We start from the raw sequence: 22,653 nt of genomic DNA on the forward strand, positions 1-22,653 counted from the left end.
TGATTTTGTAACGAAATAGGCCATGCGACACTTGGCGCCCCATAAAAAACTAGTCTTTGTCTATGGTTTAAACCGTGGACAAAGACTGTACCACCTATGTCTCTTCTCACCTTTGTGGAAATTGTAGGAGAGCGAGAGGGAGCCCGCTTTGCCCCTCTTCGGCAGGGAGAAGGGAGTCTCTAATTCCTCCTGGGGGATCCCCAGAATCTGGTACTCGACAAAGAGCTTGTGGATGCTGTCATCTTCCAGCAGCTCTGCCGTGGGCTCCAGGTTGAGGTGACTGACGTTGACAATCACGATGTCCTCACTCTGGTGGGTGGGGGGGGGGGGGGGAGGGGGAGGGAGAGAGGGAGGCAAGAGTGATGTAACCCACTGCCTACGGGGAACATGTTGGGTGCTGTGCAAAACTCTGCTGGGGTTCTTAGAATCTCACCGGAAGCAGGTTTACATTGTGTGATTATGCAGATTTTCAATCACGGAAATGCACAAATGCATCATGCAACAAAATTTCCTGGGGGAGATTTCCTCAGAGTAAAACATATTGTATATACTAATGATACAGAAGCAATTCTATGAGCAAACAATCTATGTATAACAATTGCAGAAATAAATCACTCATTCACTAAATCTGTGTGTGTAGCTACATGCAACATGTTTTTTTTTTTTTTGTTCTTTTTGTTTTTTGCAGAAGCACGTTGACACTGCAGAGAATCATACCACTACATGTACCACATTACCAATCATCCTTATTGTCATGTCTTTTGTTTCAATCACATCAAAAATGTCTGGGTCAGTCCACAGATTTGGGTCATCTTTTGTGACATACAAGAACTCAAAGTCCAGGCTTCATTAAAACCGAGCAAATGTCAGCCAGTAATGACTTCAAAACAGTATCTCATCTTGTTCTACTGCTCATGCATCAGGGTATTGCAATTTCAGGCTGGAGAATTTATTGCCAATGTCATGTAAATGTGATGTCCATGTAACGGAGATAAGAAAATTAATTTGCAGTACAGAAAAATCCATAAAAGCTCTCTGATTTATACATGCATTGCTATAGCAGGGGACAAAGATAATATTGACACAGCAAAACTAAACCAGATTTGAAATGATCTTCAATGGGAAATGAAAAAGTTGATGCCTCTGTTGCATGGACATCATGTAGTTTGTTGACCCAACCTGATGGACTGAACCATCTGTCAATGTAGACTAGGCAATTAAAACAATCTCTTACAGAGGGACCACCATGCAAGCATTTTGACATAGATTTTTTTGTTGATTTAAAAATTTTCACTTTGTGGAAGAATTGTATGACCTGTACAGTGACAGAAAGGGGGGTGGGGTTAATGGGAGTGCATCTATTCTGTTGACAAATCGAGATGATTTGTAGATTTACGGAAGTTTTATAGGACTTATTGTCCAATCCTTGCGGCAAGAAACAAATGCCAAAAACACTTACCGCCATCGCCGAGACAGGTCTGCTGGTAGACGTTGGCATGACAACGCCTTCACTATCACTCGACGCCTGGCTCTCTGGATTGGCAATCCTTGCTTCCTCTACATCCTCTTCCTCCTCCTCTCCAGCTCCTGGTATCTCAACATCCTCCTCAATGGAGGATTCATCAACTGTTGGACAAAGAGGGATTTGAATAAATTTGCATAGATAACACAGCATTATGATAGTCATTATCTACTCAGCATCGTATACTTCATAGTGATGGGGGAATAAAAAACCCCAAAAGAATGAAGGAAACAAGATTATGAAAATGTTTACAGGAGATTGAATGATTAAAGTAACTGATAGGCACAGCATGTACAACGAAAGTACAAACACGCAATGTTGCTAAATGGAACAATAATTGGGACTTTCCGAATAAGGTAACGCCCACATATTCAGTATATGCTAAAGCCTTTAACCAATTTTCTGACTTTGTTGTTGCAATGGGAATAAACTGCTACGACAGTCACAACCCCCTGGACATCAAACCATAAGCAAAATAGTCAGAAAATGTGAGATACTGGTCCCATGCATTCCTATCCAAATATTATCTGGTCTGAATCTCCACAGGGATATACAAGTTTCTACATAAAGTAGTTTGAAGATGCACCTCAACCTTCAAAGCACGGGAGTGTGTATGCTTGAAGGCTGTAACTTACACTCATTGTCTGCATTCGGAGCTGATGTCTCCCCAAACATTGTGTCATCATACACCTCGGTCCTTCCAATCTGCGAGAAAAAGACAAAAAAAAAAAAAGAGGATGGTTGGTTTTGAATTATCCAGCATGACTGCTTGGCAATTAAATTCTGATAATCCCTTTTAGTTCCATCTGTCAATTATCTATTCAATGCTGGATTTGTGACAAGCTTTGGGAAAATACCAGCGCACTCATCAGATGCAAGAAGTAAAAAAAAAAAAAAAAAAAAAAATGGAATGGAATAATAATGGGGGAAAACTTGCTGGATGACCGCCACATGACAACACGGTCAGCATGAATGTGACTTTGGACGTACCTGCGTGGTGTCCTGCCCATACTCCTTCTGAAGCTCTCTGGCCACCAGGTCATCGTCATCGTCCTCGTCCGCCTCCTCTTCTTCATTTCCTTGCCCCTTGGCGGCCCTCTTCCCAGCGGCTTCATCCAGCTGCTGCGACTCTCGCTCCTGCCGGGCCATCTCTCCGGCAATCTCCCTCTCGAGGTCGTCCATGGAGGATTCCCCCTCCCCTTCCACCTCTTCGGTGGACGGAGGACCACGGGGGACTCCTTCCCGCCCTGGACGAGAACCCTCCTGAGGTTTGCCACCTGCCAGCGGTGTGGCCTCGCTGCCAGCTGAACTTGGCTCGCCAGACGTCTGTGGGTTAGCCTACAAATGGTGGACAGTGAATAAAATATGATGTAATGGTTGGTTGAAGAATACTTGGCCTGAAAGTGCAGGTCTACGGTCTGCACTTTGCTATTTAATGACTTGGTGTCATACAACAACAAAAAATAATAAATAACACTTATGACAACTACACCTACTGCAACTCTAAAGATTTCTCTTGATTACCAAGGTAGCTCTGCAGATCTATCATTTCAGAATTGCAAGTTTTGTAAGCACTAGAACTATGGTAGAAAAAAAAAATCTAGGTTCATAACACAAGGCTACCCTTTCTCATGGATCTGTCATCTGAACTGCTAAGCATTCACAGCCCTGTAAATAGACATCATATAATGGCAATTTACAACAACAGCTTCCATTACAATCCCTCATTTAAGCTTTCAGGTTCTCTACATGCTCTCATGGTATTTTATATGAAGATAGGTTCCAAAGACACCAATATACTACAATCACACCCATTAAGCCATGGAGCCCTTCATTTAAGACTATCATATGCCAACAGAAAGGAGGAATGCAAAGTTTCACCCACGCAGCATGAAACGAATGCACCATATCTGAGAGATCAAGCTCTTAGTAATCAAACTGTCAAGGAAGTATAGCCATTCTATGTAGAAAGACATTTAGAGACACAGCACAACATGGACTTTCTTCTTATTTTACCAGAATTCTGACTAATCGCAAGACAACATTACCCAGTTACAATGAGAAAGGCTTCAACAAAGGGCAAATAAAAAAAAATAAAAAAATCAGTGTGACAGTACAGCATCTGTAATTCCTACAGCTTAAAAATCCTTGAGGACAACTGCTACACACTTCGAATCTTACACTATCAGCTCTAGTCTAAAAACCCTGACTGATATAAAAGTGGCATGCCTCAAAAATACAGCCCATAGTTTAAAGAGGTCCACAGTGAATAAGCCAGTTCGGAGTTACCTCATGTGCACATGAGTACAAATGACCTTTCTTTATTCTCAGCAGGTTAGACACTACACTCGTTTTCAAAGCGATAAAGGGTATAGGCTTGCCCGACGTAAACAATTTGCGGAATTCATCAGGACAAAGGATGAACTTGCGTAGACCAGGTGACCAGAATGATCCATCGATTTACACTTTGGAGAACACCCATTTCATTATTTTGCACTGAATACATTGAATGCATTGACTATTGTTTTCAACTGATATTGCCAAATCGTGCTTTTGCTGTCATACAGGTGGACGTGGTCGCAAGCACCACTTACTAGTTTAAGGATTTCTTGAATAATCATTACATCACAGATGCGTAGCTCAGTGAATCTAAATCAAACATGCTCTGCTGGCACAAATGACCTTTTTCTGCTCATGCTCGAAGTGGAACCCCAAACTGGCTTAATATACTAGTAAATGAATATTTCCTTTCTGTTTGTTAAAATCTCCTCACAGGGTACATTGCCCTTTATGTCCACTCCTCTTAGGAAAGATTTATTCTCTACCAGTAATCAGAACACAAACTTTCATATCATGAACAACAATGACAAAACAAAAATTAGCAAAAATCACCGCAGACGTCTGCTCTAGTTGATAGAAAGTTGGTTAGCGTTGGTTAGAGTTGAGAAAAAATAGCTGAACTCAGACAGGAATGTTAGTAAGAGTATTCACTATGGTTATGCAATATGTGAAGTGTGTACAAATGTTAATTTGAATGTTATGTATGTTTCGTAGATACAAATATTATGTATGTACAAATTTGTTCACAGGGGTCTGTTTATTAGCGTAAGGCATGTATGGGTTGCTTTTTTTTTCTGTATCTCTGCCTTCCATCAATACTATAAAGTGTATATCACTGTCATTGTAGATATTGATAGGAAAACATGAGTCAAAATATGCATGCTATGGCAAGCAGTGTGGGTAGAATGTGACCAAAGTAAAACTATTTCATGCTGCATTCTTGTGAAAATTAAAAAGGTATCTTACAGGGCAAGTATTTTGCATGCAACAAAATAAGCAACAAAGTAGCGACAGCAGACAGTGACATATTCAAAGTCACAAAAAGCAAAGGCATGCATTACACAACACAGAGAACACACTACAAGTGTTTGTTATTGTTTGTTGCCTTCTATTGCAAATATGCAAATAGTACAGCAAACAGCACAGCAAAACCAATCCACAGCAAAGGCTCAGAACAGGGCGGAGCGGGGATATGGCTACCTGTGAGACAGAAGTTGTGACTGGCTCGGTGGGTGGTGCAGGGGTAGGGGCAGGCTTTTCCTTCGCCTGCATTTTGCTTTCTTCAGCTGCTGCCACTTCTTCATCAGCCTGAGTATTGCATGCAATTACATACACATGATGGAGTAGTAAAGCAGTACACAGAAAGCAGCACATGGGGCACACAGGAGAAAGTACACCATTTTACCCTTCTGATCTAGAAGGGCACAAAGTGACAATGGCGGCTATTCTGGGGTATTTCTTTCATCCAGCTCAAACTGTGGCACAATAATTCAGGCTGAATGGAATAAGCACTTGCTGGGTTGTTCAAAGATAATTTTCCAACAGTAACAACAATATAATCTAAACCGAATAGTAGTTTCAACTGATGGTTTTGTTTTGAATTTCTTCCTAAACTGTGATGTCACTTCCTCCGGTTTTTACACACAAAGAGCAATATTCATTCAGACACAGATAATATTAACATAGCTGGCATGAATAAGATGTGTCTCAAAGTGAGAAAGAAAAAATCAGTGAAGCATGGCTTTCATCCAATAAAAATCTATTTGGATGCATGATCATTATTATTATTTTTTTCAGTTGTGATGAGCAATGGTATTTCATATAGAAATATATACATATTGCGGATGAGAAAATAACACTATAGTGACAGAATGTAGAGTTCCAAAAAGAGAAAACAAATTGCATGGATATCTTTTGTTTTTTCACAGTGAGTAATGTCCACATTATATTCAAAAGAAACTTTGTAAATTCAATAACTCTTCAGATCTGTTAAACAGGGTCAGAGAACAGTGGTGGATCTAGGTGAGGGGGAGGGGGTGGGGGTTAAACCCACTCCTTGGGCTCCTCTTTTTGTGCTTTTCTTTGTTTTGTTTTGGGATGTAGGGGTTTAGACTCCCTGCTTTTTTTTTTTAATCATTTATTATTATAATTTTTTTCTTGCCATGACCCATCGTTATTGGGTCAACCCCCCCCCCCCCCCCACCTTAGCAAAAAGCTAGATGTGTCCCTGGGAGAGGAGGCTGCTGCATTATCAGCCTTAGGTCACACACTGTTTGAAATCACCACATACATTTACCTGCATAACTGCACTAAAATGCTTTTGTCTGCACACTTTGTGTGATAAAAATAGTCATTTACAGATGATTTCATTGAATTCTGATTTGTTTGCAGAGGGTTAACCACACACACTGCTTCTCAGACACCATAGCAAGTAATGCATGTTCACATATTTCACATTTCATATTCAAATGGAAATCCAGCCTTGTGCAAACATGGAAACAAAATAAAACAGAAGGTATATGGCTCTCTGTTGTTGACAGCTACAGAGGGGCCCAATTCATAGCAAATATATCAAGCTGGCTTCAATCATGCTTAGAAAACAAGGGGGAAAAAAAAAACTTGAAACACTGCTAAATAAAAGTGAACAAACAAACAAACAAACAAACAAACAAGGAGTAGTATTGTACTAGGAGTAATGGGTACAAGCATGCATAAATAAACATGGTGCTGTGTACATTTTTTTGTTACAGACAAACAAACTGGGATAATAAGGACATTTCTGGTTCTTTGCATTAGGCTAAGGGGCTTGAATATTACCAAGCTGAAAGGCAGCCAAGCTTTCACACAAAAGTCTTTTCAATATCAAAGACCACATTATCTAGATAATATCTGGCATAACACTAAAATGCACATATTTGGACAACACCTTCATCAAAATTATATTTGCAAGATGTATAAGGAATCAAATTACCCAAGTTTAATCAGTGTGATTTCAGCTTCTGATTCAATGGAAGAGATTTTTCTTTGATATGACAATGTGCAAGCTAATATGTCGTCATCTGGAAGCAAATATATGTATATAAAGTTTGTATATAGTGTATTATATTGCTGTCTGTTTAGTTGTGAGTTTCCAAACTTTTCTTTTAATTACATAAAGCATCAACATCACATGAACCAGAACAAGGTCAAACATCACATGACATTTCACATGACACAAATCACATGACATGTATCATGTGACAATAAACCATGTGACAACTGCCACACAGTGTGAGAGACATCACACAGGACTGCACTTCTCAGACCCACCTCCTGTACTTGGGGTAGAGTGCCGGGCTCCCTCAGCCTCTCCCTGGAGTTACGTCTCACTGGCGCTAAGCCTGACGGCGTTGAAGAGGCTGCAGAGAGTATGAGGGCAGAATAGAGCACAGATGTACACCAGCCATTCTTAGATTCCAATAAGAATACATATTATCACATAGATGACACCATTGTGGTCATAAGACGATTACAACAAATAAACAAGAACAGCAGTCCTATTTCTCTCCTATGAATCTGAACAGCAGCTACAAAGACTCATGAAAAGCACCAATGTCTTATGATCACACCATTCCACACAATGCACATCTATCTTCACCTCCACCGAGGAAGGAGGTTATGCTTTCATTACTATTGGTTTGTTGGTTTGTTTGTCTGTCTGTCTGCAAAATAACTTAAAAAGTTGGGCACAGAATTGGATGAAACTTGCAGGAAAGGTTGAGAATGACACATGAAACAGATGATTAAATTTTGGTAGTAATCCAGAAATTTTTATGGATTTTATGAAGGATTTTTTTCTATATTTTGGCAAGTAGGGTTAATGAACTTGGGAGTTCAACCTGCACATTTTTGAAGTTTCCATACGCGCACTAAAGTGCGTGCTCTAGTTTCTGCTAGGGCGAGGCGCGCTGCTCAGCTGAGGGTTTATGACGTAACAAAGGCTTCTATATTGGGAAATCGGGCGATTTTTCAGCATACATATGTATGGGTTGGAAATCACTGATCTCTATGGAAGAACAAGATAATTGGTGGAAAGTAGCTGCTTGGTGGAGGTCTGCGCTCTCAGAGTGCTTTTCTAGTTTGTATATCTTTACTTTTATCATTGCATCATTCTTTGATGGAAATATCAGATCACATGCTTCTTAAAAGAAAAAGGAACAACTGTCCTATGCTTGCAATTATTTTTTTTTCCACACTATTTCAAGCTACACTTACCCAAGGGCTTGAGAGGTGGTTTGTCTCTGGTGGGAGTCAAGTGCATGTCCTTGGAACCTGGGCTGGGAGTGGCATTTTGTGCCTTGGGTGGGGCTGTGGGCGGGGCTGTGGGTGGTGGCTGGGGCTGCCTACCTGCTGGACCAGAGGGGGGTCTACCCGATGGGGGTCTGGTCGTGGAAGGCTTGGACGGCGCGGTCACTTGAATGGACGGCTGAAATGAGAAGGGAAGATGCTATTATAAGAAGTGTACGAAATTCCTACACGACAATCTGTATACTTGAAGACCAGACATGTCAAAGGTTTAGAGCTCTGTTTAATCAGTGAGTTTCAGCCAAGGATAGCAGTTACAATGTGTGAAAAAGTCGAGAGATTGTTCTGCTTTCTTGGCATGCAATGAAGAATATTCCAACAAACATCATGAAACAAATTTTGTAAAAATTGAAAAAAAAAGGAAGAAATTAAATGCCATTTAATAGCAGGAGGGTATGTGCATTAAGTTTAAATGTCCAAAGTCTAAGCCGAATATCCGAAGCATGCATCCAGTGCTATAATTCAATTCGCTAAAAGTTCTACCATTATAGTCCGAGGAAATCAAACTATGAAGTTCCAGTAGTACATCATATTGTTATGTCAATGACACTTGAGAGAGAGAAAGAATGAAAAAAAAAAAATCATAAATGATGCACCTAAACTGTGACTTTGACAGAAACAAAAAAATGATGATAATAATTAGTTGATTGCAGGTTGCAAGTTGCTAACTTTTGTTACCTTCTGTGGTGTGTGGGTAGTCACCTTAGGAGCCATGTACGGGTATTGCCATTTGATGGCTACATCAATGGTACCCCGTGTAGCTTCACCCTGGTGGGATACGAACAAAAGAGATGGATAGGGAATGACAAGTAGAGATCAGGAGGTGTGGTGTTGTTATAATACTGCAGAAACACTTGGTCATGGACAAGAGGCTTATTCACTTGCTCCAGAAAGCTAGACATGTTTCTGTTTTCTCCAACATTTTGACTGAGTGCCTGCCCAAAGAGTTTATTTTCATCTTCATTATGATTATGCCTAAGACTACTGTTTAAATTCATTTTTGCAATATATGTCAATTTTGACAAAGTTTTCTGGTACATTTTTGGGTGTGTTTGTTTGTGCTTTTTCTGAAAGGAACATCACATATTATGTGGTATGGTTCAGATGTCTGACATTTCACTCTATGTAAAGTACAGTTTGTATTTTTACTTTTGCTCTTGATATCACTTATTAGCATTCCACGGGGAGGGAGGGGAATGGCTCTGCTCCATTAATTAAACTCAATCCATTAGGCAAACATTTTGTACAGTTTTCTGGATTTTAGGTACTCACAGTGCTGCAGTGTAAGTAAATCTCAGTGTAATCTGGTGGGTGTCTTACCTGTTTGAGCTCAAAGGTACCCTTGATGGCTTTATTGTTGGCAAGACTGATGAGGGGCACCTTGGCCACACCTAGCAACGATGACTCCTCTGGATCCGTATCATCAAAGATGTAGAAGTCAAGGCTCTGAAAGACAAGTATGAGTTGAACTTTGAACTGTGTGCTTCACTCTAAGGCCTTTTCAATCAGGTTTACAATTTTTCACAGAAAACTTTAAGTTTGTAAAATATTTTGATACAATTCATCTTTTTTTTTTCTTCAATCGTTATCATGGACCAATGTTATCTTTTGTTGTTTCTCTTTCTTTTATGTTTCTTCTGTTGTTATCAGTTGTTTCTACTGTAACAACAACACATCCTTTGCTGTGGTATCTTTTTCTCTTTCTTTTTTTTTTTAATGGAAGACCAAAAGCCAGCAGTTTCTTTTAAAACTAATTCATCACACTGCCCCATGCATCAGCCACACAGCTAATAGCAACCTCCACAAATGTAGCCGTCCCCTTCGTAGGCTCTCACCTCTGTTCTCAGATAGCGGTCAAGATCCGGGGTAACGGGCACGGGGTAGGTCTGGCTGTCGTTGAACTCCGGCGTGTTGCTGCTGTGGACTATTGTTGTGTCGTGGTCGTTGAAGTCAAAGAAGCGATACACAGCATATGGGTTTGGTTGAACACCTAGGAGAAGAAAAAGAAAACAAGAACAAAAACCTAGAGTCAACATAAAGCCTGCCAGTGCTTTTTGACCAAAAAAAAAAAAAAAAAAAAAGTGGAAAAGGAATGGGTTGAAAGTACTGGCAGGCAAATGAAAAATACAAATTTGGAGGAAACTTTGGATGAAGACAAGCAGCTTCATTTTGTGAAATAATTTTGAAGTAATGTAGAGTCAACTCACCGTTTCCCCCAAAGGTTTATGTGGAAGATCCTATCAGTGCACATCAAAAATTGTTACACATGACTGCATTTTGGTTTCCCATTAAAGCAAGCTCTGTAAGCTTTTGATAAGGTGAACAAAGAGCTTCCATTTTGCAAATACAGTGTGATTATCTGATCATATCACTGGTCACTCTTTCATTTCCTCTCATGAGACAAGCATGTTCATTTTGTAAACCTCGACATGGAGTCAAGTTCTACCTATCACGTAGAAATGTAAACTTAGTCGCCAGCTGTTGGGTCTGTAAGGTGGCCATATGTTTCGTGCAAATGAATGAGGTGATCTTCTACACTTGCGTGCAATGAGCAGAGGTAAACAACGTTACACTTTTGAGGCTCACTTTGTGCACTTCCAGTAATGTGGAGTTACTGCGCAGCAGGCACAGGCAGAGTGTACATGTATACTTAATCACATCCAATTTTTCCCTTATTATCATGATCAAAACATTGCCACTTCACAATAGAAATGCACTTACAGAGCAAACAGTTGATATCGCTTTCCCAACATGTAATAGTTGCTAAGAAAATATACATAACTATTGCAGTTTCGAGATAGAGATGGTGCTCCATGTTTTTTGTGCACCAGCGCATCATTGTTGACTCATTGTTATGGAAATTAAATAGCAAGAATTCTCCCCAGACGATTGGTCACGGTCACTCTTACCTTCTCGCCTGGCTTTGATGTCGTTGCAGCGCACCACCCGGACGGTCAGCTGGTTCACGTTCTCGTCCCTTGCGCCAATTGCCGCATCCTCTTGGGTCTTGGCGAGATTGGCGAGAGCCTGCTGCGTCTTCCTCTGATTGGACGACATGTAGCCCAGTGCTTTTACTCGTTCCTATGGCAACACGACAAAAGGTTTCAGTGAGAACAGTTAGAAAACAGCTGGAATATTGGCGTTGTCATTTTCTGCTGTCTTAAAGCAGTGATGCAACAGAACTCACCAGATACTGCATGTTCACAACCAAGGCTGGTTCGACTTAATCATACTAATTGGCTCAGCAGTCATTTTTTTTTTTTTTTATAACTTTGGTGACCATTTTCACTAGAGTTGATATTCACGACTCTCAAATTTATATTGCTGGGCCTGCAGGAATCAGTGTAAAAAACAAAAAAACAAAACTTTTTTTAGATTCAAGTGATTAATTTCATCACAAATACATCATTCCACAAGAAACTGATCAACAGACATGTTATTGCTGAACAACATTGGAGTAGCAGCACTTTGAGACTTGAAAAGTCATTTGCACACTGATTTACAGGAGAGAAAATTATACAATCTCTGTCTGTGTCAGCAACTACTTTGTTGCTGACAAGTGTCAGCAACTACTTTGCCGTTGTTGTTTTTTAATACAGAAGTAATAATCTAATACAGCGAAACAGAGGTCAAAATTTTGTGGCGACTGTCTAAGGGAAAGGGGGGGGGCACTTGGTTCTGAAACTTACGTGTGTGTTTCCTTTAATCTAACCACATCCATTTACAAACCATTATATTATACATTAATATTAGTCTGATTGACACTTACTCATGGGGTAATGAAAAGTTTTTGTGATATTTCACAAAATTTTTGCATCTAATGTGTTGGTAATCTTGACAGAACAGACTCATATAGCATAAAATACCTCTGTTATGCTGCAGTTCCTCTGTTTTCAAGTTTCCATGGTATCACTTTTATGAAAAATAGGAACCATAAAATATCATCACTATAACTATTTTACTGCTTATTTATGAGAGAGAGCTATTATAGCAAACATTGAGTACATACCATGAAAAATATACAATCATCATCAACTTTTATTTCGTAAATGGGAAGCCATTAGCTTTTTCTTTAGAGACATTGTCAAAAAAATTTTGTTCCTTACCCTGAAAAGACGAAGCGCTTGATCCATAGGAACCCGCAGTCTGACCCAGAATTCCACGGAACCATAGATGACATCTGTTCGTCCTGACTCAATACCTGCGATGTGAACAGGAAAATAACAAGGATTATGATACTATTAACTAAAGCTGACACAACTAAATGTGCATTACATGAATGGACAACAGAAAACATAACTGAGTATAATAGTATGGGAGTGTCAAGAAAGAATAAAAAAGAATGGAAGTCAATAATGAAAAATGGAATGTCACAGGTAACCTCCCCTCCTTTCTATCCCACGTCATATCCTGTTCAGGTGAACTCAATGGCCCGAATTCACGATGGCGGTACAAATAAAACCATGGTTTAAACCATGGACAAAAACCATGGAGGGCCAAGTGTCACACGGAATATTTCGTTACGAAATTGGTCATTTCATCAACAAAATGACCATTTCGTTAACGAAATTATCATTTTGTGGACGAAATGTTCATTTAGTTCCAAAATGTTGTCATTTCTTTACGAAATAATAATTTCATCGACGAAATGACTGATTTCGTAACGAAATATTCCATGCGACACTTGGCGCTCCATGGTTTTTGTCCATGGTTTAAACCATGGTTTCATTTGTACCATCTTCGTGAATTCGGGCCATAATGTGTGTATACAATTCTTGACTCCTTCACATTTGATAAACTGAGGTTCAATGATTTCATAGTAGCATGCTGCTCATTTTTTGAAAGGACAAAAGTTCCTGGCACATAAGGGATGAATTACCTTGCAGGAGTAATAAATAAACAATATTGTTGAATTAGTTCAAGTGAATATTGTAGTTGAATGGGGGAGGAGTGGAAGTTCACATGCATAGAACTGAAATATGAAGTAAGTGAGCACTTTTTCATTCACCTTGGGTAACCTCTTACGAGTGATTTCGTCGTGCACATGGCAGAATGTCGTTAACGCGCTTCCCTGCACATGGCAGATTGTTGCTAGGCTGTGGGAGTGCGCATAGAGTTAACAAAATTCTGCCATGCACACAATGATTTGTCCTCCCAGAGAGGAATACAATCTTTATCATTCAAGTATTTACAGGCAGCAATTTTCATGTCCGGATAAAGAGGGGCAAGGTGGGTAAAACATCTCATCTCAGGATGAACCCCTGGGCAGAATCTTTGATAACTCAGGATTATTTCCTCTATTTCCTTCTTTTTCCAAGAGGACCAAAGACTTTATTAACTTACCAACCAGCTGGGCAGTGCCATGGACTCGACCCTGGGGCTTGTCCAGGAGGTCCCTGAAGCGGAGCTGGCAGGCAGCCACCGTGCGGTACTCGGTGCCAATAGCCTGGTGCACTTCCATCGTGGTGCCTCCCTTCATCAGGTGGTGCAGGAAAAAGTCATCCACAGTGACGCGGTACTGGGACGTGAATTTGAACAATGGTCTGCAGATGGAACAATTCACATAGGAACCCGAATTGTGTGTTATGCAATTGGGGAAAACTTAAGTTACAATCAAGCTATGTGCTATTTTGGATAATTCTTATTATAAGATAATTGTTAGAACAATGTTAATACACACAAAAAAATTATCCCTTGTAATTGTACAAAGAAATGCAGATTTTCAACCCTTTCCCTCATAGGCAGTCATTTCAAGTAACAGAAATTACTGATCTAAAGTTAAAGAATGAAAGAAGTACATAGTCATAAGTGTTACATTCATAACTTTCAACAAAGAAAATAAGGTGGTACCTCTTCCCAGTCCCACATTTACCAATCTATGTCAGTAGCCCTACTCACTTATCACCCTTGACAACAGGTGTAGACTGCAGTTCAAACTCAAAGAACTCATATGTGGCAAAGGTTGTTGGCTCATCATCCCCTAATTCCCTCAGCCCCTCCTTAGAGAAGACAATCTGAAAGACACAGAAAGGAAACACAAATCATCACAAACATAATATCTTCTTACCAGTGTTTCGTCCAGAAATAGATAAACAAATTCATGCAATATTCTGTTTGACATAGTATGATACATACCTTACCAATTACAAGAGAGAAAAAACAACAACAACAAACAACCATCTTGTTGGTATACAATACATTGCACTGCTAAGTCATACATCACTGAAGCTCAATCTTAAACTCACTTCAGCCGGGTTGCTGAGTTTGGGATTCTAAATCTGAATATACGATGAAATCAAACACTCTACACATTATCAAATCTCTGCATGCACAACTCTTCCATCTGGTAATCTTACAATCACGCTGCTGTAATCTCAATCTCCTGATCCTTGAAAACTTTACGGCATCTTAGCAGTGGTTTTAAAACTATATAGCATTAATTGTGAACCAAAAGGGCATTAGCACAATATCTTTAGGGATGAACGCTTTCTGGCTTTTAGCTGACGATGCAATTATATCACAAATGAAGAGGAAGTGATGATAATACATTGAATAATATGGCTGCACTCATGAAGGGTGGCCGCTACACAGCGTAAGCACCATTCTTCCAGAGGGCTCTGTCATCATCAAGAATTGATAAGAGACTTTGTTACACAGTGTAGAATCCCTTGCACGTGTAAAATGAAAAAGAGAAAGTATCATTGTAAGAGACTGCTTACCCGCTCAATGTGTATCTCCATGAGATTCTGGCCTCGCTCCAACTTGATGCTCTCATCAACCTCCTCAATGTCATCCTCCTCCTACAAACGTACAGACACACAAACAGACATTGTCACTACGCTGGACTCTTAGCAAGGTAGGACAAAGGCCTGCTCTGACCGAGACAGACTTAGGCAGGAGCTACTCATAATTTCAATTGCCATGGCAACAAATAACATTTTTTTTTCAAGTTACATAATGAATGCAACAAAATAATAGATAAGTACATCTTTCTCATGGAAACATTCTTGCTAAAAAAAAAAAAAATTCCCATAACCTCTCGCATTCTTTACCACAAATCTGACTGCGATGTCCACGGCCAGTATGTTTTTTTGATTGTCAACTTAGACATGATAGTCACAGCAAAGCATCTGATGCATTGTGGGTAACGACAAAACAAATCATTCATCAACTATGCTCTGTAACATAAAGTTTGGGAGTCACAATGAATACTTAACTACAGAATGTGAGATCTGAGAGAGACCATAATCACAAAGAATTTGAATATCTGCCCAGCAATCATCATTCAGCCCTGTGAAATTTATGCAATGCCCACTTTCTCAGGGCTACACACGTAGGAGGAAACACACATGGGTGAGCCCATATTTGGAATGACTTTATGTCAATATATCACTGCGTACCAACAGACAAGATATCATTCCTCCCTTCTCCCACAATATCTAGCATAAATGTACTCAAACAGTATCCAGGGAGACTAAAAGAAGAAAAGAAAATATCACGAACTGAGGCAAGTTATGACGCAAGCTCTGTGAAATGACAACCGGACATAAAACTTACCGGTGCGACGTCAGCCACTTTGAACTGCTTCGTGCCATAAGCAATGTCCTTCATCTGTCTCTCCAGTTTCTGGGGGGAGACGAGAGAGGGAGTAAGACACACACTTGCCTGTGGCTTTCACATGTCGAACAAAAAATATTACTGCAAATAGAATGTTAAGTGGATTTTACTGTGCTGTTGACCTTCATTTGACCTGTCTATATCTTTGCTAGTGCAGTAAGCAAGCTGGTTGGTATCATATTATCATGAATTATTGTTGCAGCCAAGTGTGCACATGATGTCGTGATTGAGTGTGCGTCACATATTACAAGAATATTATCTGGAGTCTCTGGAAATCCTTTAACACCCACTGTCTCAAATTCTCTTGTTCTTGCAGTTGACAGTTTTGAAGTTGGCTTACAGTGCTGTTAAGGCAAGTAAGGGGTATGGTCCATGTCAATTACCCTTACCTACTTTCATCTGCCCGTTGCTGGCATTTAGCAAGTGAATAGAGCTCAAAGACCTATGGTGTGCATGTGGTTAACATAATCGTGAGCATCCTATATTTAACACTCTTTCCCTGGCATGTTGCAGGAGAGTACGGATTAACATTTTATACCATAGGAAGTGACAACCTCATGCCAATTTATATTCTATTTGTTTGTTGTTGTTTCTGTTATTGTCTATGCAAGGCTACCATGCTGCATACTGCCCTCTTGGGGCAACTTGTAGCTTTGGCCCACTAACCTTGATCCTCGCCGCCCGTATGTCCAAGAGCTGGGCGTACTCGTCGAGCTTCGTCTCGTACTCCTGCTTGTACTCCTCCAGCCTCGTGCTGGCGCTCTCCACTTCCTGCTTGTAATCCCGGTTGATCTTGTTCTGGAGGAGGAGCATGTTGCGCGTCTTCTCCAGTTCGTTCACGGTCTCTGCATGCTCCGCCTGCAAGGAGCTGATCTGCATCTTCAGGTCTGGGAGAAAAAAAACGAAAATAAATATGATGATGATGATGATGACAATGATGATGTTGGTGATGATGATAATGATGACGACCACACTAACTGACATCGGCTACAATTTAACAAGGGTTTGAGTAACAATAACCATAAAAATAATAACTTTTTGGCTCTAATAACATTAATGATTATGATACTCCAAAGCATTCCTTGACAGAAAGTTAAGCTGTTCTCTACAAAATTATGCAATCCTTGTAGACTCAACACAACATCCATAAGGTTTCCTGAACTATGGGTTAATGGCAATTTGGATGAAATGTGCTTATATAAGTATAAGTTAACATATATCATTACACAAAGAGACCTGTAACATTAAATGTAAAAAAAAATATTTCTACAAATTCATGTCTCACATGAGACAACTACGTCAAGAAAATATACCAAAAATCAAACATATTTTCATGTTGTAACATAATGAAAGAGCACTTGGCTAACCTTCTTCCAAAGGCAGAAAGCAAGTGTTCTTTTACTTTTTCAGAAACGTGAAAATATGTTGAAATATCCCTACATTTCATTCATATTGCTGCCTTATTGTGACAATACAAAGTACTGTAGTGTTCTTGTCCAGTAATGATAGACACGGATTTGACCAAAACTTTCACCATTCACAACTTTTTAAAAAGACTGCCCACTTTTACTCAACTGATGTGCATTTCTGTTTTCACCAAATCCTCATGTACATTTGGGGTTCATTCCTCCACAAAAACAGAGGTGACTAAAACTATCTCTACTCACCATTATTGGCTGTGTCATCAACTTTCTCCAAGAATACTAAGTCTTGATCATTCCTTTCTTTCCTTTTCTGTAACAAGAGTTAGTAAGAGTAATACAACTTGCTACAATATAAATATTGCAAGCAATCTCCTTTATTGAATTCCAAAAATGATAAAATCATTTTGTGATGACATATGGATACAAATAGACAATGTTGTCACAACACTTAATGATACCTGCAACAAATATCACTGTCTCATGAAATTATGTTAATGGGAATTCCAGTTGAGTGGAAAGTTAGCCTGAAAAGGAGTAAAGTTTTCTTGGCACTACAAAGGAAATTTGATCAAAGCTGGATGAAAAATAAGGACATGAAGACATTTTGAAGTTTTCCTCATTTTTGAGCTCTTGAACAGTCAATGTCAATATACAAATAGTGAAATGATGATGTCATGCCCTAACAACTTGTCATATAGCTTATACATTAAATTTTGAAATTTCCAGTTTTTCATTCAAACGCAATTACGCCCCAGTCTCAAATCCTGATATTTCTAACTGATCATAATCTGAATTCATAAGCCAGGAAGAACACTATGATTTACACTTGAAACATTGAATTTTCACTTGTGTGTTTTGTTTTGTTTTTACACAATAAAAGGAAAGCTGTGTGGTGATTTCATGCTGCCATACTCCCCGTGTTCACACTAGGTCTTACGTCACTGAGACAGTCAGGACATATCTTATCTCTTTTACGACTGACTGCCCACACTACTATCTCCACATGAGAACATTCCCTTGTTTTGAGATCCTGCACACTTATGTTTGAGATGCCAAAGAAGATCCACAGAGTGTCAAGCGATTGTAAACATTGCAACACATAATAAAGATAGTTAGAAGAGTGCTGGCTTTAATCAAGTGAAGAAATCAGGACAGGAAATCATGGCGTGACGCCGAGCTTTGTGGCCTGTCTACCTTGACGAGGACGAGGGCCTCCTCCATCTCCTGCCAGTCGACGGCGCTCTCCTTGGTGAAGAAGCGCATCTTCTCCTGGAGCTCCTCCAGCTGCTGGCGGACGGCGTAGTACTTGACCTGCATCTCCCGGTTCTCTTTCTGCAGCTTCTCGTATTGCTCTGGGCGTGGTGGAGACACACAAAAAACAAACAAACACATACAAAACAAACATTAAATTCTGTTACCATCATAGGCTTCGACAGTTAACAATGCTTGAAGGAGTGCAGCGATGTGGATTCTATGCAAACAACTGGGATTGTTACCAAATGTGACACAGCTATTTCTTGCCCTGTCTACTTGTATGCAACAATTGCCATTCATTGATGGTCTCATAAACACATGACGGATATGGCTTTGCTCAAACCTTCCTCCCCTCAAAGTGCACTCCCTCAACTAGATAATGTCATGCAAGAGATACAAGGTTGAATTTCTGATTTGCCATGCATTCTTCCAAAAGCATGATAGACAGTATTTTATATTGTCTTTTTTCTTCTCTCAGACATGGTAGATATCAAATTGTAAAATATGCAGTGTACATGTATATTGAGAATCCAAATTACATAAAAGTAGGTACATTGAAAGTAAAAAAAAAAAAAAAAAGTTATTTCACTGGAGGCAAATGGTGCAGTTACCTCTCTCCTCATTAAGTTTGTCCAGCAGTGTGTTCTTGTCATTAAGATCTCCCTTTAGTGTCGCCTCCAGCTGGGCAATCTGGAGCTTGAGTTGCTTCTCATTGGCTCGGTACTGGCGCTCCCTCTCGGCATCAAAGGCACTGAGGTGTGAAACAAGCATCACAGACTTACACTTCAACATAATGTATTCTTTACTTTAGTGGAAACATTACTGTGTCTGCAGCATCGGTACGAAATACACAGTGTGAATACATCCTTGCACCTCATATCCAAGCTACACAATCACTTTCTTCAGCACATAACCCACATCACGTTGGACTAGTAATGGACATGGGGCTGAGTGATATGGCACAAAATGGAGCAAGCAATGTAGTAAGCAAAAGAAGAGTCAAACTAACTTTGGGGCTTTAGACCAAGTAGTGTCATAGTAGTGATGGTAGAGAAAAAAGTGGAAGTATATTGACGATGCTCCTCTGAGGTGCAATCTAAATCCTTTAACCCATAACCTATGGGAACCAGGTGGCCTGTGTATCAAGTCTATGGGGATTTCAGAATTTGCTTTGGCATTGGTTAAAATGTTCAACAGTGACAAGCACGAAACATCATAAATGCTGATAATTTGCTATGACATATAAGCACCAGGAGGTCTTCTAATATACTTAATCTTTGTGTGATTATATTCAAAGCAGCAAGGGGAGAATCACCTTGAATTTAAGCATTGGTCTCTTCAGCTTTATCTCTACCCAACACAAATAATAGTGGAGGATACCAGAAATATCTTGTGAAAGAACAGTGAAAAGAAGTCATGAAAACCTGAAATGACATATGAATATGATGTGAGTAAAAGCTATCATTTCCTTTGAACAACAACAACAACAAAAATCAGGTTTTGCAAAATTCGTGACTGATATGTAAATTTTTGAATTCAGAGACGACTTACCTGTTTAAGAGCTTCTCGTTCGCTTCCCTGAGAATATCCTTCTCTTTCTCGACGTCAGTTAATCTCTCTTGGAGCTGTTTGGAGGAAAAAAAAAAAATTGATGCAAAATTGTGCAATCAAAAGCTCCTAGTTTTGCGTAGTGAGTGTCTCCATCATGTTGGAATTAACTTCCATGAATAATGTAAAGTCAACTAAGACAAAAAAGAAAGCTTCTAGATAGACTTGGACTACTCTGCTAGGCATGGAATTTGAGTTGGCACGATATTGCCTTTGACACAGCTAAAGCTAGATGATGAATGATCGCAATGGCTCACTTGTGTCAGCAGTTCAGGTGGGCTGAAAATACATCCCACTTTGAAATTAAATCTATCCAAAAACAACAACAAATGGTGAAATGGGTGAACTAAACACAGTACCAGCAGGTGGACTTTACATCAGCTAGGTACGACGATACTCACCTCAGCAATGTTTCTCTGCAGCGTGGACCCCTGCTTCAGCTGAGTCTGTAGAGACAGCGCCCTCGCCTGCTCACCCTGGTACTTGTTGTTCAGCCCTTCGAGCTCGTCCATCACAGCATCGTAACTTTTCTTCAACGTTGTCTGACTCTGTATACACCAGAAACATATATATCGACTTCAATGAACACGTAAACATGGCAACATTTCTAATTGGATTTGTGACCAAGCTCAACTATCCTTGAATTTTTCTGTTCTATGCTTGCAGCTCCCTCTAAAACTCAGCCTAAATTCCCTCCATCACTGCCCAACACTGTATGCACCAACAGCTCACTGATCAACAGATATCATTATTGTAGATTTAATAGTCAAACGTGGCAAAATACTGTTAGATTTAATTCTGACCTTTGACTGAGTCTGGCTCCTTGTGAACTCTTTGATCAGCGCTTCAATCTCTGTAAAACTATATCCTCCCTTCCCTATTAAAGAAGAAATCCACTCCAGAAGTTGATCAATTTCAACAACACAAAAAAGAGGGAGAGAAAAAAAATATCCTGCAGTACAGCGCACAAGTGATCAAAAGCAGATAAAAAATAAGCAAGTTATGACATTTTCAAATTTCAAACTTTTTCGGAAAACACTTCTTGACCAGTCATTATGAATATTCAAATCAACAAGTTGATGATGTCATGTTCTCAAAATTTCTTACTCATATCATAAACAGAAATGACAAAAATCTCCTATTTCAGCCGTATGAATATAAAACTTGCCTTGAAACCACCCAAAATAAAAAGAAGAAGAAATGTTAACGCTGATATATTTTGGTATGGGAATAAACTTTTACCTGTACCAGCTAAAAATAACATTTTTTTTTTCATAATTTCATACAACATACATGGAAAAATGTGAGGGTATAACATCATCAACTTGCTCAATTGAATATTCATAAGGACTGGTCGAGAAATGTTTTCTGAAGAAATGTGAAATGTGAAAATGTCATTTATCTTTGTTATAGTTATTATCCCACTTTTGTCTTTTTTGGAACGTTCTGTAGGCCTAGGGATTTTTTTTTTCTTTCAGAGTTTATTCATTTTTGGGGTGGAGTGTTGCTTGACTCGGAGAGATCAAGCAATATATTTCACAACAAAACCTGCTTATCAAAAAAAAGAACCATGCAAACATGGCATATCTCTTCAATGTGGACTTGACCTTTAACCCTAATCACAGTTGACCCTGAATCTATTCAGTCAGATGATAAACAGCGAATCAGTTACCTTTCTGGTAGATTATGACTGCAAATAACCACAATTAGGACGTGGCTGGGGGGACACACCCCTAAAAGTACAGGCTCACCTCCTGCAGAGTGGCATACTGGGCCTCGAGGGCAGCAAGCTTCTGAGACTTCTCCTTCACTTCTCTCTGCAGCTTTATCATGTCCACATTCTCTTGGATGTTGCTCCTGGGACGTGCCACAGAGGCAGCAAAGAGGGCAGCAGACAGATTACAAAAATGTATTAATGGTATACTGTGGTCAATTAGGGTTACAGCGCTTTTTCCAGTGTTTACCACTACATAGAAAATCTGAGTCAAAGGGATAATGCTCCATTTTGCTCCATTTTCACAAATTTGTCAATAATCAGGTCAAACGGGGAAAACAAAAGCTACCCATTCCCTCCATCTTGATGAGACAAATGGACTATGACAGAACCAATGCTCTTGCATTGCAACAGTGCTCAGATAATGTCAAAAGCTCATGTTGAGCAAAATACATCAATACTCTGGAATGCTGTATGGCATGTTTTTTCCTGATAAAAAGAGATGTAAATGGGTTGTGAATGATACTCTTTTTTTTTTCTTTTCTCTTTTTAGCTGCCTTGTGGCGGTGGACAAGAATGCTGCTATGGTATTTTGCAAACATTACACAGACAGGCATTGAATGTCTTTGAAAAATCCTTGGTGGAAAAAAAATTTAGACAGGCAAAAAAAAACCAAAACCAAAACCAAAACCAAAACCAAACGTGCCTCTATAAACACTACTACATGAAAAAGTAAAAAAAAAAAAAAAAAAAAGGAGACAAATGTTTGTACCCTTTTTCAACATGCCATCTGCATGCTATTGTACAAAGAAGGAAGAAGAAGAGGATTC

At 39.5% G+C, this 22,653-nt stretch overlaps 1 protein-coding gene across 1 annotated transcript in view; it reads right to left on the minus strand.

Annotated features, from left to right (window-relative positions):
• The window catches only part of LOC140232789 (protein fantom-like), a 45,329-nt gene that overhangs the window by 8,617 nt on the left and 14,059 nt on the right, over positions 1-22,653 (minus strand). Inside the window, exons 11-33 of the mRNA XM_072312905.1 lie at positions 21,861-21,966; positions 20,511-20,657; positions 20,053-20,126; positions 19,113-19,252; positions 18,442-18,599; positions 17,491-17,557; positions 16,490-16,710; positions 15,764-15,832; positions 14,926-15,006; positions 14,105-14,220; positions 13,550-13,749; positions 12,313-12,407; positions 11,116-11,287; positions 10,042-10,196; positions 9,527-9,652; positions 8,885-8,974; positions 8,117-8,327; positions 7,172-7,260; positions 5,063-5,170; positions 2,513-2,860; positions 2,158-2,227; positions 1,460-1,626; positions 111-309 (exon numbers count right to left, since the gene is read on the minus strand). Coding sequence (XP_072169006.1) covers positions 111-309; positions 1,460-1,626; positions 2,158-2,227; positions 2,513-2,860; positions 5,063-5,170; positions 7,172-7,260; positions 8,117-8,327; positions 8,885-8,974; positions 9,527-9,652; positions 10,042-10,196; positions 11,116-11,287; positions 12,313-12,407; positions 13,550-13,749; positions 14,105-14,220; positions 14,926-15,006; positions 15,764-15,832; positions 16,490-16,710; positions 17,491-17,557; positions 18,442-18,599; positions 19,113-19,252; positions 20,053-20,126; positions 20,511-20,657; positions 21,861-21,966 — 3,209 coding nt within the window. The remainder of the gene's footprint in view (positions 1-110; positions 310-1,459; positions 1,627-2,157; positions 2,228-2,512; positions 2,861-5,062; positions 5,171-7,171; positions 7,261-8,116; positions 8,328-8,884; positions 8,975-9,526; positions 9,653-10,041; positions 10,197-11,115; positions 11,288-12,312; positions 12,408-13,549; positions 13,750-14,104; positions 14,221-14,925; positions 15,007-15,763; positions 15,833-16,489; positions 16,711-17,490; positions 17,558-18,441; positions 18,600-19,112; positions 19,253-20,052; positions 20,127-20,510; positions 20,658-21,860; positions 21,967-22,653) is intronic.

The sequence above is a fragment of the Diadema setosum genome, chromosome 9, assembly GCF_964275005.1.
Source record: "Diadema setosum chromosome 9, eeDiaSeto1, whole genome shotgun sequence".
Lineage (NCBI taxonomy): Eukaryota > Metazoa > Echinodermata > Echinoidea > Diadematoida > Diadematidae > Diadema > Diadema setosum.